Source organism: Dasypus novemcinctus, chromosome 2, assembly GCF_030445035.2.
Source record: "Dasypus novemcinctus isolate mDasNov1 chromosome 2, mDasNov1.1.hap2, whole genome shotgun sequence".
NCBI classification, from domain to species: Eukaryota; Metazoa; Chordata; class Mammalia; order Cingulata; family Dasypodidae; genus Dasypus; species Dasypus novemcinctus.
The window spans coordinates 98505847-98523541 of NC_080674.1; the positions used below are offsets into that span (position 1 = coordinate 98505847).

Below are 17695 nucleotides of genomic sequence, written 5' to 3' on the forward strand. Positions count from 1 at the left end.
AAAACTATTTTAAGCCTTGGCAACATTGTAAAAATCATTCTACAGGTTCTTAAAGCAGCTAGTTTGAAAGAGATACCATTCATTTGTATGCAAGAGTTAAATTTTGTTCACTTTTAAAAACGGACATTTTGTGGTAACACCTTAACAGAACATATCAGGAAAAAAAAGACTGCAGTATTAGCTAGAAGTGTGGCACTCTCATTCACAAAGTTGATATGATGGTGAGATAGAGGCTTTGGTGTGGGCTTCTAAAGAAGGCGCCACACTTTAAAGTTATTTTGGGTCCTCTGATCCTGATAAAATGCTCAGTCAGGTTTATTTAATCCTAAATGTTTTGCTGATGCTCCTGCTCTAACCCAACACAAGGCAGACTTTTACTTAGGTCCTTAGATTAGAGCTTATTGATGTGGAAGAATATATTAATAGGAATGTTAAGAAGAAAAAGGTTTTAAGAAATAATATTTTAAAATCCAGATAAAAGGTAACTAACAGGCAGCTAATTACCGGATAATAAGGTGTCTAATGACCAGGCGTTTTTCCTTTCTAGATGAGTGTGAACAAAGAAGAAATATCTTCAGTGATACAAATTAGGTGTAAAGAGAGACTTTCTAGGGTAGTGAATCAGAAAGATGCTTAACCAGTTGCACTGAATGGAAAACCCTACTCAGCTGACTTAAACCTGAAATTAGTTGTGGTTTTCCCTCAAATCAAAATGATTATGTTTCATCAATTGTAACAAAGATACCACACTAATGCAGAGTGTTGATAATAGGGAGAACTGTGAGCATGGGTCTGGCTATATGGAAATAACAAAAAAAGTTTATCAATATGTGCATGGAAAGGTATAGGGAAACTCTACTTTTTAAAATAACTTTTCTGTGTCTGAAATTATTTCAAAATAAAAAGAAAGGATTATTTATTAAAAATTATTTTAATTATGTTCACTTAATTTTTCACTTGAAACACTACTGACATTGATTTATTTTGGTCCAGAAGTAAAGTTTAATAAGATGATCTGCCTACCCACCCCATTCCATCAGCATAAGGAGAGCTTTGTAGACATAAGTAGGCCTCTGTCTTCAGGAAATCAAAGGCACCGTTGATGAAGGCTTTGTAGAGAATGCAAAGTACCAACATGTTATTTTTCAAGATAGACTAAATTCTGTATGAAAACTTTATTTCCTCCAAACCTAAAATGAAAAAGGAAAAGCAAAAATGCATACTGTATGACATAACTTAGAGAACTCAAACTTAATTTTTAAGTGTTACTGTATCTTTGGCATCAATAATTTTTTACTCAGACTAAATTTTTATCTTCTCTATTGATGTCACTTTTATATATCAGGCATAGCAAGACACAGTTTTATTATTGCCTCTTTCTCTAATTCAGTGTTACTTGGGCAAGGCACTTAACCTCTCTGATCCTCAGATTCCTCCTCTCTAAAATAAGGATGTGAATACATTACATAAGTTGTGTGAGCGTGTGTGTGAGCATACACAGACATTTTTACATATGTAGTATACGTGTGCACTAAATATCCTTAGTATATACCCCATCTATACACATATGTGCTCCATCTGTATGCAGTTCATTGGTAGGAAACATGTGGTGTATGCTCTGGAGGGCTGTCCAGCTACCCCTTCCAAGCCACTGGCGCTTACTCCCTCGGGCTGGGCTGGTTGGCTGCTGACAGCCCACAGCTGAGTCCCATTACAGGCATTGCCCTCTGCTGAAGGAAGCCGCCTTGCCCAGCGTTATGCTCCCTCCGCAGGGGAGCCCTCATCCAATTTACTGGTTGATTTCGGGCTACAAAGGCCAGTCTACAGTCCATAAATGGTACAGCTATAAAAGGCCACCCAAGCCTTTGGAGTCCCCTGTAGGATCGACCTGAGGTCTGTGTTTCAGCTAGATTACAGTTCAATTTTTTCCTCTGCCTGGTTCTGCTTCCCACGTCCCGAGAAGAGTTGTTCCAGTAAACCTCCTGCACACAAATCTCCATCTCAGAGTCTGTGTGCTAGAGAAGCCAGCTACATCAACATGCATTCTCAAAAAGGCTCTGCCCTCTTTGACTTGGCTACGTTTTGAAAATCTGGTGTTGTGGTCACAAAACAAAACAAAGCTAACTGACACATCTGGAGTTGAACGTATATCTTTAGCCTTTTAGAGAGTATTCTTATAGATCAGTCAGTTTACTACCATCCCAGCCACAGGCACAGGTCTATACATGATACAGTCATGAATCTTGACACAGTTCAAATTTTGAGTACTTTTTATTCCTTCTGATTTTTATTTTTTAATATCGAGGGAAAAGATAGTGATTGAATTGGTCTCTGCAGTTGAATGCTTTAGAATCTAGTGATTGAAGTGCCTGGATTAATCAGATTATACTTTACGTGAAACTTACAGAGAGAGGCACTTTCATTGTTACTGCTTCAAGATTTGGGTCAAATTGAGGGTTTGATTAAAATGAAAGTAAATATTTTATTTCAAACTGTAATAAATATTTAAAGCTTATTACCAAAAAAAGGCACCAACCCACTATTTTCCATGTTTTATGGGTAATTAAGTTGGTAAATTTGTATTCCTTTTTTTTTTTTAAAGTGATACTGGGGATTGAACCCAGGACCTTGTATATGAGAAGCAGGTGCTTAACCACTGAGCCACATCTGCTCTCCAATGAAAGTTGGCATTTTTGTTTGTTTGCTTTTTAGCAGGTACTAGGGATCAAATCTGGGACCTCATACATGGGAGACAGGCTCTCAGCCACTTGAGCTACATCTGCTCCCTGTATTCTTTTTTATTGGCCTAGAAATATTGATACTCAGGATGTCAAGGTTGTATAAAAGGGAGCAGACCTATCATTACTATCTGGTTGGTTTGGTCACTATACTAGCCTTGGTATAGGCTTGGTATAGGTAAATATAGGTATTCACCTATATTTAAATTCTTTACATTTCTAAAATGCTATTTATTCTTCTTACAATTAAAGCTTATTGATTTAGGGACCTTTAGTTATTATTGACACTTTTAATTCAGAGTAGTGGATACTGGGTTTACTGAATGTCTTTGAATTGTGGTTCTAGTAGGACCTCTTAGTTTGCTGTTTAATGTTCAACAAACAACAACATATTTTGTCTAAGTATATTTTTTTCTGTTTAATTTCAAAACTCTTTGTTTTTAAATCCCTTTCTTTTTCTTTCAGAAGAATTACCTTGTACATGCCCGCTATGTACCTCAGACAGAGGGAGCTGTGTTAGTACAACTGAAGGAATCCAACTTGCTAAAGAACTAGGGGCTACCTATCTTGAACTTCACAGCCTTGATGACTTCTATATAGGAAAATATTTTGGAGGAGTGGTAAGTAGAAATTCTGTTACATTAATTAAGGCCCTTTGTCAGGTTGGCTAAAGAGCTACTGTCCAGCCCATTAATTAGAATTTTAGTTTCTAATCTTAAGAAATAAAATGAGAGTAAGTAGAAAAGGTTTTGTCAGAGTAAAATTATAATTTTATTTTTCTCTTCAAATGAGATATTTTTTAAGTTTATGATATTTTGAGATTTTCTCTTTGGTAATACTAAATTAGTCTTTGTTCTATATATCAAAAGCATGTTTACTTACACAAACTTGTAATGTCTTTTAAAATAATAATCTTTATACAGCCTGGCAATCTGAACAGTAGATCCTGAAAGTTCTCCTTCATTTCCATCCACTCCTTGAAAAGTGAAATTTTTCTTCCTCTTTGTATGTTTTGGCAAAATTTCATATCCTCTTGATCTTGTGGTGGCTCAAGACTGTCCAGAGAAACTATTTATATAAGTAGTGTGCTGTCAGATTTGTGGAGAATAGAGTTTTCTCTTTCAGTCGTAGTTGCATTTGTTGGGTCCTGCAGGCATTTTGTCTTAGTGTACAGCACACACCCTAAAATATTAGGACTGCAGGGTCCTTGGAGAGTACTGTGGAGTTGTATTATTTAATATGTAGTAATTTTGGAACTATTTTTCCAACCCTCCAAGCAGTGACTCCTGTCAAATCTGATAAGCATAGATAGGAGGTTTAAACTAAACACTATACTAAGGAGGAGCTTTTTGGAATTCTCTACATATGAGACCCCAGTTTTTTCTAATTAAAAAAATTTATTGTAGTAACATATACAACATAAAGTTTTCCATTTTTAACCACTTTCAAGTCTACAAATCAGTGGTATCAATTATATTCACAAGGGTTAGCTACCACAGCTTTGCCAGCACACCACACAGAAAGTGCCCAGCTCTTCATCTAGTACTCTTTCTAATGTTTCAGAATATTCATTATGTAGATTCATGGCTGAATATCTTGAAATGTGATTCCAACAAAGCTATAGAAATTTTCTTTGTTCTGGAGTTACTAATCTGGGTAAATAAGGTCCAAATATAAATGGCACTGATTCCCGTCAAATACAAACGGCTGTTTTTTACCTGAAAATGTAAAGAACAATTAATAATAACAGCATTAGGGAAGATGTACTCATAGTTCTGGTATTACCGATGACAGAAATATTTGCTTTATATATATGCAGTTATAAGCATTTGGTCGAGAGGAACAAAACTATAAATTTCCTGCCAAGCAGATTATATTGTATTGACTTTTAGAAAAAAATCTTAATTTTGATCTTAATACTCAGAATCATTCTTTCCACCTTCTAACTCCTGCTTTCTCTTCTCTTTTTCCCTACCCCCAGCCCTGCACCCTCCTTGTTTCTTTTCCTAAAGCCTAGTGTAACATTTAGGTTGAAAGCATGATAAGGCTTGAAGATGCGGTCATTGTTGATAGAAAGGAATAGCAGTTTTTTCCCCTTCACTCAAGCCTTGCTGCAAATATGGACATACTGTCAAAATGATCTCTTTTTAGGCTCTTGAATAGCAAAGTATGACTAAGCTCTTGGATGTAAGAAATAATGGCAATTACAAGAATCACAGATGAAGATGAGAATGTTAGAGTGGATACAGACCATTATACATTTTGTCATAACCTACACAACTGTGGGGCGGAGTGTAAACTATAATGTAAACAATAGTCCACAGTTAATAGCAATGCTTCAATATGTGTTCATCAGTGGTAACAAATGGTCCTCCACTAGTGAAAGACGTTGTTAATGTGGGAAAGTGTGTGGGGGGAGGGATGGGAATCCCCTATATTTTGTGTGTAATACTTATGTAATTTAAAGTTTCTTTTTTTAAAAAAATTTTTTTAATTGGGGAAAAAAAAAGAGGATTTAGAATCTTGTATTAAAGAGTCAGGGATGAAAAGCTGTGCAGTATTACCTTCAGACCTGGGCAGGAGGGGTTCCTGCCTTGGCCCCAAGCTTTAGAGGGTCCCACCTGGCCCTCTTCCAGTTGCACCCTTCCCCAGAGAACACAAGTGCATGGGACCAAGGGGATATGTCTACCTGGAGCTGGTACCCCACTCTGGACCTGTGCTGCCCAGTATGGTAGCCACTAGCCAATGGGTAGCTATTTATAGTTACATTAATTAAAATAAAAAATACAGTTCTTTAGATGCAGTAGCCAGTTTCCTGGTGCTTAATAGCTACATGTGACTAGTGACTACTACATTGGACAGCTCGATATTGTAGAACATTTCCATCCACAAGAAAGCTCTAGCGGACAGGAGACTGTGGCCATGCTCCAGAACCCAAGACCTCAGAATGACCAGATGACCCTGAGTCTGTTTCCAGGGCCTGTACTGGCTTGATTCCTGGGTCTGTCCTCCTGAAGGTGGACTGTACCGCCGGTGTGTGCATCCCCAGGCTGGAGGTAGCAGGGGGTGATCCATGGGGGATGGAGAAGGGGAAAGTGCGTGGAGCTTGGGTGTGGGGGCTTAGTGTCCACTTAGCCCCGTGAGGAGTGTGATGGAGCAAGAGTGGGAAAAGAAGCAGGGATCTTGGGGTCTAGGAGTCAGCTCTCCCTGTCTGCTTTAAACTCCAAGGAGTCTGAACATTTAAGTCTAAACCTAGCTTTTCAGGCTTTCATGATGATGCATTTGTCAAAGCAGGAGGCTAGAATAGGATTTGTGTATTTTAGAATATATTTATAGAAATTTGCTCTCTTGATTTACCATGTCTAAATAGTCAAGTGCCTGTTGTGCAGGGACCTCCATGTGCACTTTTGACCCAGGTCTCAGCATGTATGATACAGGCTGTGTAAGTGGCGTGGATAGATTTTTAATTTGTAAAATTGGAAGTAATTTGTTCGAGGGAAAAAAACAAAACAACCAGAGTGCATTTGAAGTTCCCTAGATGATATGAACAGCTGTAGAGTCAGATCTATTCTTGCCTTGCTTCTCTCCAGTATTAACTGCTGTGGTTGCCAGTTGAGATCCACAGCCCTGCAGTTGCAGTGCTTGGCTTTCTTGATAATTCACAAGAATAAACAGCTCCAACTTGAATGGATTTGTTTAGCAAGGCACAATTTGTTCCACTAGATACAATTTTTAAAAATTAAAAACAAACCTGTTTTACTTGTTCCACTTGATTAAATATATAAATTGACTTTTAAGAAGTGTTTGTTAATGCATCTATATAAATGTAATGATATTAAAAGTGCTTAATAAATGTGGTTTATTGTCAGATACATAATTTTGTTGGAGATTTCATTAAAATTTGTTTCATGTTTTAGTTGGAGTATTTTATGATTCAAGCCTTAAATCAGAAAACCAGTGAAAAAATGAAGAAAAGGAAGATGAGTAGCTCATTTCATGGAATTAGACCACCTCAGCTTGAACAACCAGGTGCGTTTATTAGCCATTATCTGGACAGTCAGTTGCTATTTGTTATAGATAATTTCTCACAAGTCTTAAGCGCAAATTGTTTTCTAATTTGAGTGTACTTAGGAACTACCTGACATTTTGATTCACTAAATCTGGAATGGGGCCAGGAATCTGCTTTTTAAATAAATTTCTCAGGTGGTTCTGAAGCAGGTGGTGCTTAGAACACACTTGGAGAAATAGTCTTAAAAACTTGAGCCTACAGGTTATTAAAAATATTGTGTGCTTTTAGAGGGTAAGGAGTGTGTTCTAGATTAAAGTCTAATGAGACATAATCATCAACTGCAATGCATAAAACTTGATTAGATACTGGTTCAATAAAAATATCTATAAAAGATATTCTTGGGAAAGTTGGTTAAAAATTGAATATGAAATGGAAATTAGATGATATTATGGAATTATTATTAATTTTCTTTTGTATGATAATGGTATTGTGGTGGAATGGGAGAATATCATTCTTAGGAGATGAATGTGGAAGTATTTAGAGCCAGAGTTTCCTTACATGTAAAAGTAAGACCGCAACTTACTCTTTATTTTTCATCTTCCTTTTAAATGATTCAGCAGTGTGTATGTGTGTCTGTCTATCTAGAGTTAAGGCAAAAATGACAAATGTTAATAATTGCAGAATATAAGTGGAGGATATATGTGTATATATCATTCTTTCAACTTTTTGAATGTTTGAAAATTTACCTAATAGAAGATTAGAAGAAAATAAAGTTAAATAAGTAAAGTTATATTAACTGTTATCATAAATAATATATGTATTATCTCAGAATGTTTTGCATAATTTGGGATAGAAATAGTACTCTAACCAGATCAGTTTGTTATGGATATTGTTTTAACAAGTAGATACTTGATAAATGTTTATTAATAGATGAATATAAATTAAAAATCAGGAAAATATAAATCAGAAAAAATCTAAATTAGAATGGGAGGCCAAGTCCAGGTTCTAAGAAGAATACAATGCAGATATGTAGACCATAAATGATACACACTTGACTGAGATTTATTGGTGTGTGAAGTGAAACGGGAGCTGTGGCCTATTATGTCATAAATTCTGGAGCCATAAATTTTTCTAGATGAGAAGATTGGTGGGGAATAGCCAAGTAAATAATTTAGACAGTTAGTTCTTATTAATCAAGAAGAGAAAATGTACCAGTTGCTCAGAGAAGGTGAAGTGTTCCATGCCATTTAGCTTTAAAGGAAATTTCTCATTTAGGTCTTCACATGGGGGTACTAGGGATGTAGTGGATGTAGGCTTCTAAAGTGTCCCTTCAGCAAATGCAGTGGCAGCTTCCACTAAGCTGTTTCTTTTATCATTCCATAAAGAGAGCTATGGGTATAATACTAAACATAGCCCAGGGGTCCAGGATGATACTGTCTGAATACACATTTGTTTTATTGCTGACTTATTCTAACAATTAATTCCAGGTCTGGAGAAAGTGGCTTTCAGACTGTTCTTAGCCTTTATGGTTCTGCGAAGGTCCCTCAGGCAATGGAATGGAGAATGGAATGGGATACAGTGCAGGGAGAGCCCAGTCCCCAGAGCACCTGGGTTTTATCTGTTTTATAGACTGGGGTTTGGCTTTAGAGGAAAGGATTTTAATTGCTGAAGAAGTTTGAATTCCACTGATGTAGATGATTGTGTATCTTTCAAGCAACCCTTCTTAACTTGGCTTTGGAAAAATTAGACAGAAGACATTTTAAAATCAGGATCTGTGATGAGGACCTAGAATGTGGAAATTCTGAATTGATTGAGGGCAAATCTATATTTTTAGTGATCAAACTAGCATTAATAAATGGAAGGGACATCCTCTTTTGGACATCAGGGGCCCTAGCCAACACTCTCACTGATGTGCACTGAGGGGAAAGAGCTGGTTCGAAGGAAGCATTGGGTTTTACTAAGAGAGGAAAAATAGTAATTTAGGATAAAAATGAAATAGTTAACGTGGATTAAAAAAATGAGTCCAAAACACTGAGCCCTGACTTTGAGAAGTAGAAGAATTTTAATAGCTTAGACCTCCACCTCGACGTCCAGCACTAGGAGATGACTTCAGATATAAGGTCGTGTTCTTTGGAACTCACTCAAAATTTAAATTTATCAGGTGAAAGTAAAGAATGATGAGTACTGAAACTCAGTATTTGAAGGACTATTTCATTTTGGGGAGTTACAAACAATGAGAACTGTCATTTTGTTGCCCTTTAGGTTATTTGTAGGTTTTTGATTTACACTATAAAATGTAAACACAGTACTCAGATGTGTGCCTGTGTTATGAAATTCTATAATCTCTGAATAATTAGTTTAGACATGTTTATAATTAGGTTAAATTATACAAAATTGCCATTTTGTAGGTCAAAAATATTCAAATACTGTATTGGTAATTTCACATGGTTCAACTTAATATTTAAAAAATTGTTTGTTGGGTTTTAAGAAAATTTGGTACTATTAGATCAAAAGACCTAAAGAATAGCTTATTATTTTTATTTTTATTTTTATTTTTGAAACAGAGAAAATGCCTGTCTTAAAGGCTGAAGCATCACATTATAACTCTGATTTGAATAACTTGCTGTTTGGCTGCCAGTGTGTGGACGTGGTGTTTTACAACCCAGATTTAAGGGAAGTTGTAGAGGCCCACAAGGTTATTCTCTGCGCTGTAAGCCATGTTTTCATGCTGCTTTTCAATGTGAAGAGTCCCGCTGACATTCAGGATTCCAGTATTGTCCGGACAACCCAGGATCTCTTCATTATAAACAGAGATACTGCATTTCCAGGTGCTGGCCAGGAGTCTCCAGGCAACCCGCCATTACGAGTCATCGTTAAAGATTTACTCTTCTGCTCTTGTTTATCAGACATTCTGCGCTTCATTTATTCAGGTATCTTGTCAGATGACTCTGGTTACTTATATTCTCTTAAGCTTTTGAAATGAAGTATGCCTGTGGTCCTCAAGAATATTGGTTATTTTTAAAATGTAGTTTCTTCTTACCACCTGAGGTGAAGATTATACATGAAATATTATTTGCTTCTTATATAGAAATTGGTCCAAGCTTTCTGTCTTTAACAAGTTTATCTACCTGAAAAAAACAATAATCCCTTCTCTAATTGAGCAGGTGTGTCAATATTTTCACTTTTTAAAAATTACCCAACACTGAAGCCCCCTCTCAATTAGAGGTGGAGTAGGCATCACCATCCATAATCCTCAGGACTCAGGAATGAACTATTGACTAGAGTAGATTTACTAGTATTCTGCATAGATTATTGTGATTCTAGCAATGGAAGAATTTATATCATTGATGTGGAGGCAGCGGCCACCGGAGGTTCTAAGGTCAGGGAGAGGGTAAACAGGTATAATATGGGGGCATTTTTGAGACTTGTGAATTATCCTGAATGACATTGCAATGACAGATACAGGCCATTATATATCTTGCCATAACCTACATAATTGTGTGGGAGAGAGTGTAAACTACAATGTAAACAATAATCCATGCTTAGTGGCAATGCTCCAAAATGTGTTCATCAATTGCAATGAATGTACCAGACTAATAAAGGGTAAAGGGTGTTGTTAATGGGGGTAAATTTGGGCATGTGGGGAGCAGAGCTATGGGAATCTGCTATATTTTTTATGTAACATTTATGTAATCTAAATATCTTTAAAAATTTTTTTTAATTACCCAAAATATGCAAACACAAGGATCTATTTATTGTCCAGTTTAAATTAAAGAAATGCATTTTTCCAAGCATATGTGAAACCAGATTTCTACATCTTAACACCTAGGTAGTCAGTCTTTTGTCGGACTCTTAGATTTTGGAGGGAACCTAGAAGAGAAATTAGCAGAGTTGCTGTGTTCAGATTAGAAACTGGAAATCAGTATCTAAAGTTAGTTCAGGCTGAGATCTGTTTAACTCTGGTAATGACTCTCTTTACTTTGTTCCACTCTTACTCTGCCCTTATATTTTCTTTTCTTAGCTTTTTAGTTTGAAATAATTTCAAACTTTCAGGACAGTTGCAAAATTAATACAAAACCCAAACAGAATTCCAACATACCCCATAAACCTTTAACATTTTGCCACATTTGCTGTATCATTCTGTCTATCCATGTAGATAAACTATGTCTTTTTATCTGTTTTCCAAACACTTGAGATTAGGCTGTATACATCATGCTTCTTGATCGATTAATAGTTACATGGACATTTCCTAAGAATAAGTGTATTAACCTATGTAACTACCTTAAGTGCATTTATCAGCTTCAAGGAATTTAAGATTGATATAAAGCTTCCAGTCTGGCTTAGTTTCCTGGCTGCTGAAACAAATACTATACAATGGGTTGGCTTAAACAACAGAAATTTATTGGCTCAGAATTTTGTGGCTAGGAGAAGTCCAAAATTGTGGCATCAACAAGACAATGCTTCCCCAAAGACTGTTGCTTTCCCGGGCTGGCTGCTAGTGAAACTTGGTGCTTGGCTTTTCTATCACATGGTAATGTACATGGTGATGTCCTCTCCTTTCTCCTTTCTTATTCAGGTTCTGTTGACTTTGCTTCTTCCTGTGGCTTTTTCTCTCTGTGTCTGAATTTTATTCTCTCTATATAAAGGACTCTCATAATCCAGAATAAAATTCATCCTAATTCAGTTGGGTCACACCTTAATTGAAGTAATCTCTCCAAGAGATCCTGTTTACAGTGAGCCCACACCCACCAGAGTGCAGGCCAAGACTGAAAAACGTGTCCAAATTAGAGTACACAGTTCAGTCCATCACACAGTCTGTATTCCAGTTTTTCCATATGTCCCAATAATGTCCTTTTGGGTCTTTTCTCATCCATTATTAGATCCAGTCAGTGTCATGTATTCCATTTAATTTCATTGTTTTATTATTTGCACTTCTTTTTCTAAAATTGTGCAAACACATATACAACATAAACATTCCCATAGCAACCACCCCAAGCATACCATTCAATGAGATTAATCACATTCACAATACTGTGCTACCTTCACCATCATATATTATCAGAACTTTCCCATCACCCCAAACAGAAACCTTATCCCCATTATATATTAACTCCCCACCCCTGCCCCCATACATCTGGCAGCTTGTACTCTCTCTCTATGGATTTGCATATTCTAACTGTTTAATATAAGTTTAATCATGCAATATCTGTCCCTTTGTGTTTGACTTATTTTGCTCAACAAGATGTCTTTAAGGTTCATTCATGTTATAACATGTATCAGAACTTTATTTCTTTTTATGACTGAATAGTATTCCATTGTATGTATATACCACATCTTGTTTATCCATTCATCTGTTTATGGGCACTTGGGTTGCTTCCACCTTCTGGCAATTGTGAATAATGTTGCTATGAATATTGGTGTATAAATGTTTGTGTGAATCTCTGCTTTTAATTCTTTGGGCTGATTACCTAGATGTAGGATTACTGGCTCATACAGTAGTTCTATGTTTGACTTTTTAAGGAACTGCCAAACTATTTTCCATAGTGACTGCTTCATTTTACATTTCCACCAAAAATGTATGAGGATTCCTATTTCTCCACATCTCGCCAGCACTTGTTATTTTTAGTTTTAAAAATAACTATTCTGAGTGTAGATGTGAGGTGAAATCTCATTGTGGTTTTGATTTGCATTTCCCTAATGGCTAATTATATTGAACAATTTTTCATGTGCTTATTGGCCATTTGTATATCTTCTTTGGAGAAATGTCTATTCAAGTCCTTTGCCGGTTTTTAATTGGGTTGTTTGTCTTTTTGTTGTATTGTAGGAGTTCTTTTTAGAGTCTGGATATTAAACCCTTATCAGATATATGGTTTCCTGATCTTTTTGTATATGGTGTAATGTAGAAGTCTACTTTCATATCATATGCATATGGATATCTAGTTTTACCAGCACCATTTATTAAATAGACTGTACTTTCCCCATTGAGTCAAAAATCATTTTGCCATAGATATATGGATTTAACTGTTTATATTTAAAATAACTAGTGATAAAGCCAGACTTTCTTCTGCTGAATCAAAGCCCCAATCTTAATTTAATCAGGTAAAAGTGAAACCTCTGAATCTAATACAATCTAATATGCCCAGAGGAGCAGACCAGTTTACAAATATAATCTAATATCTGTTTTTGGAATTCATAAATAGTATCAAACTGCCACACTGGAGTCTTCAGTTCTGTTTGTTTCCCTTCATGATTTCTATCTTTTTATTGATGTTCTCATTGTGTTCGTCAATAGTTTTTCTGGTTTCTTTTAGTTCTTTGTCCATGTTTTCCTTTGCTCTTTTGAGCATATTTTGGAACATTTTTTAAAAGTCTTTAGTGTGTCCCAGGTCCGGTCCTACTCATTGATAGCTTCTAATTCTTTATTCTGCTCCTTTGTAAGGGCCATTGTTTGCTGTTTCATTGTATGTTTTGCAATCTTCTGTTGCAATCTGGGCATTTTGATATTTTAATGTGTTATCTCTGGAATTTTGACACCAAAGTATCTGTTCTATAAGCTTGTATCCAGCTATGTTATGGCAGAGATTTCCTTGAATGGCAGGAGCTAACCAAAAAAAAAAAAAAACTGGAAAAAAAAAGAAAGAAAATACCTTTCCCAGTCTTTGCATATTGGCCTGTGTAATCATTGTCCTTTAGAGTTTACCTGTCCTAATAATGAGTTCAGAGAACAGCCTGAGGCAAAAGGAATGTGTCTTGTCCTGGGCATGTGTGCATGACTGTAGGAATTCCCCTTTTACATAGATACTATTGTCCCCACTCCCCTAGGAAACATTGATTCCTTATGGTCCTGGGTGCTAACCTGTTTGTCCCACAGTCAGCAGTCTTTTGCCCCAGGCTGTTATGATTTGACTGGTCTCCTACAGAGTTCCATAGGACAGCTCTGTGAGCTGCTTTAGGTTCAGGGCAAGCTCTGGGTTGGCAAGCCTGGGACATGTGTTATAGTTCAGTCCTTCAAGCTGCCCCCAGACAGACCGGCACAGACACTCCTGTACCTACTGTTCCCTCCTGAACTGGGACCAGGGACCCACACTGGGAACATGAGCTGGCCTTGCACCAGTCTGTTGACGGGATGGGTCCACCAAGGGCACCACAAGATCTTACCATTGTTGTTTTTTTCTAGATTTTGCACTTGCCCTGTTACTACAAACATTTAACTGTATTTCAGAGCTTTGAGAAAGATGGTTCTACCAGTTCCTGTTTCTTGTTTAAAATTTCTGTGGGGGACAGAGCCCTGAAGCATCTCATTTAACCATCTTCATTGGGGCAGGGTACACCCCTGTGTCTTTTTAAGACTCAGCTTATCAATTGTTTTTCTTCTTATTCATGCTTACACTACTCCTCATCTTTTAAGAGCTCAGTAGCAACTGTATATTAAAGAGTAGGAAGTTAATGAGTTATTTTAGCAAATGAAAAGAAGATCTCACATCTAACTGTCCCAAATAAGAATGGAAAAGATCGGAACATATGATTTTTAAAGTATGGATCTAAATGTACTTTTTCTGAGGACTTCTCTCTTTTTAAATTTTCTTTTTCCACTTATAAACTATTAGACTAAGGTCATTCCTTCTCTGGAATGTGTCTGAGAAAAATGTTTATAATCTGTTCTTAGACTTTAAAGTTTAAAACTGAGAACAGATTAGATGTTTGTAAATATTTGCAAATAAAGAAAACAATGCAAATATGTAATAATATAAATAAAAAAGTTTTGGTATAGCCTTCAGTTGAAATGATTGTTAAAAATAAGATTTGACTTTTTGCCTTTGGGTTGTGGTTATATAATTTTATAACTTAAAACTTATAGTTTTGAAAATTGCAGTTGCATCTGGAAGATTTAGGTGGATTTAAAGAAAACATTGGAGTAGAAAGTGGTGTTAGGTTTTAAATCTATTGTTTGATGAATATTGTCTTGTAAAAGGTACAAGGAACCACTTATAGGGCACACCAAACACTGCCTTCAACTTTGTAGGTTTTCTCTAAGTCTCATTCAAAATAATGAATAGACCAATTAGCAGTGAATTGTCCTATGAATAAGCCAGACTAGTATGGACTTCTTTGATACTGTAGATTTTTATGTTGTTTTACTAGGACATTAAACTATGAATCTCACATTTTGAAAAACCAAAATGTTTAAATGTTAGAAGAAAAGAAAAACTATTTTTATGGTATGTTTAAGGACTTATAAAGGAAGTGTTTGGCTTTTTAAAATTATTTTAGTGTTGAAATTATATCCATTATTTAACAAGTTTCCTACATTATACATTGAATACTTTCAAAGGCATATGAATATTTTGAAGTCAGTTATATCCTCTTCAGTATGGTAGCAGTTAAATAGCTATATATTTCTCCATTTACTGACTCTGCTTAACTTTTTCTCTAGAGAACCATTTTTTTTTATTGCAAAAGTAATACATGCAGATGGAAAAAAAGGGGGGAGAAAGAAAAGAAAAAGTTGTCCTCATACTACAAACCCCCAATCCTCTTTCCCAAAGCCAATGACCTATTGTAAGTTTTTTATATATTTAATCTAATATTTGAAGAAATTAATATACTGGGTAAATCTGAGTTTATAAAAGTGTAATCTTTGGTAACGGCTCTTTTCTGGGAACCACAGATAGTTTCCCATGGCTGGAGCACAGAGTGGGAGCTAATAGCTGGCAAGAGAGAGGCTGGCAAGGCTGGTGGGAGCTGTTCCTGCCATTGGTAGAAGCTATTCTAAATTTTAGGCAATATCAGATTGACTGTTAGAAAGCTCATTTCTGTGAATGTAGGGGGATGGAATAGAGCAGACAAGACAGAGGTCCTTACGAGGCCCCACCGCTGCATCCAGGGATCACCCTCAGGAAGGCACCATTCCGGCACCAGGTGATTGGAGTTGGAGCTTGTCTTTCATTACCCAGATCAGTGTTTCTCAAAATTTAAAATGCATACACATCACCAGGGGCTTTGTTAATATGCAGATGCTAATTCAGTAAGTCAGGGTGAGGTCTGAGATTCTGCATTTCCAGTAATCTCTGTGGTCCACCAGAAGCAGCAGGAACACCTGCTTTTGGCAGAACTGGATATACCAGCTGGCGAATTAAGGCCTGGAATTCAGCCCAGAGGCCTAGGAGAGGAACCCAGTTCAATTTTAGGGCACCCAGTCAAAAAGGAGTCAGCTGCAAGACTGGCTGGAGTTGAGCTCTTCAGAGCTGGGCTCTCACAGTGCTAGTTGTAGCCCCTGCCTGAAGTAGGGGAAAGTGAATGCTGAGTGACTGGGCGGACACTAAGTGCACCCGAGCCTGGGAATGGGCGTGGAAGGGAAGAGGGCCATGGTGGCGTGGAGAGCTTGCTGAGCTCCAGGCTCTCAGCGAGTTCAGAGCACAGGCCTTTGATCTGACACTGAGCTCAGGCATGTCTGCTGCGATCTCCGTGATCCCTCTGTGTATGTCATGGCCAAGGCAGAAGGTGGTGTCATGGATGGGGGGAGGGAACGACTGACCGGAGGCTGCAGGGAGACCCTGATGCTGGCCGAGGAGAATGGAAAATAACTGGTTCTGCAAGTACCTGTTAATTATTCTTTAATTATTTACAGATAATTCCCGACTCAGCAAAAGCTATGTCATGTTTGCTTTCTTTAAAAATAATAAAGCTGTATTTACACAGTAAAGACAATTTTGAAAAGAAAAATCAGAAATGTTGAAAAGAGAATAATCAACCAGATTCCCACTAAAGTAGAAAATGTCTAAACACTCATTTTTTTTTTAACCCTCTAGTCTTTGCTTTTCTGTGACTAGGTTCCTCATTTTATAAAAGTTTTTATCAAATCAAATTTCAAAGCTACATTTTTCTCAGAGACTGCTTGTAAAGACAGGCCAGACCTGTCTATTTGTTGAAAATTTTTAAAAAGTTTGAACAGAACACAAAAGAACACAGAAGGGCTGGCCTACCATGTGCTATGTTAGGAAACTGTTGAAGACAGGAGCTGGTTGGTTGTTTCCGCAAGTTAGGCAGGTAATGCAGAGATAGTACTCCAGGACGGAGCAGGCTCAGGAATATTTGCCCTGAGCAAACATGGGTTGAGGAACCAGAGTAAACCTATCTCTAGCCTTTTTTTTTTTTTTTAAATAAATAGTCAAATTACAATGAATGTCTTAATCATTTTTCATAACAAACATTTTTATCTTTAGGAATTTGAAGTTATATATGTGCAACCCTGGATATTTGGTCCTATATTTAGGAAGGGCCTGTTTGCTAGTCTGGTTAACACTTTCCACTTACATATAAGGCTTCAGTTTATTTTCCTATTTTAATTTCTGCGTAAATAGACACAGTAAAGGTCTATCTTTTTGTATGTATCTCTTGAATAACATGCAACAACCCTAGAGGAGAAGGCATAATCTGAAAAGTGGTGCTAGTGGTTCTTTGGTCTTCATGAACTAATCCTTACATGGCGTACAGTCGTAACATTCTTACAGTACTTGATGCAGCCTTTGTGCTTGCCAGTTCCTGAGTCACGTGGTCATACATGGCAAGGAATTTAAATATTTGTAAGAGCTTCAAGAATTTAGCTTTGAGCTCTTCCTGCCACAGATGGCCTTTAGAAATACACAACACTCAAATGCCACCAGAGTAGATGAAAATGTGAAAACGAGCTTTCATCTTGTTTGTGTGGTATTCTCCAGTTCATTGAATCATTCTGTGGTGAACGCTTTTCTGCACTAAATAAAGGCACAGCCTAGTACACATGGAGTACAGCACGCTGCATGAATCTAAGTAACTTATACTCTGAGAAGTTAACTACAGAAAATCCCAGTCCAAGGATCATTGTTTTTTTATGCCCTAAAAGCATTAAAGGGGAATTGATAAGTATTTCTGAATATGAAAACAGCCCAATCATTAGAGTACCCAGTGA

The 17695-nt window shown here is 36.8% G+C and overlaps 1 protein-coding gene across 2 annotated transcripts in view; it reads left to right on the forward strand.

The window, feature by feature from the left end:
* The window catches only part of RHOBTB3 (Rho related BTB domain containing 3), a 65354-nt gene that overhangs the window by 15033 nt on the left and 32626 nt on the right, over nt 1–17695 (forward strand). For both annotated transcript variants that reach the window (XM_023592348.3, XM_004470655.5), the window contains exons 4-6: nt 3204–3358; nt 6656–6767; nt 9312–9677. In XM_023592348.3, the coding sequence (XP_023448116.1) occupies nt 3204–3358; nt 6656–6767; nt 9312–9677 (633 nt within the window). The remainder of the gene's footprint in view (nt 1–3203; nt 3359–6655; nt 6768–9311; nt 9678–17695) is intronic.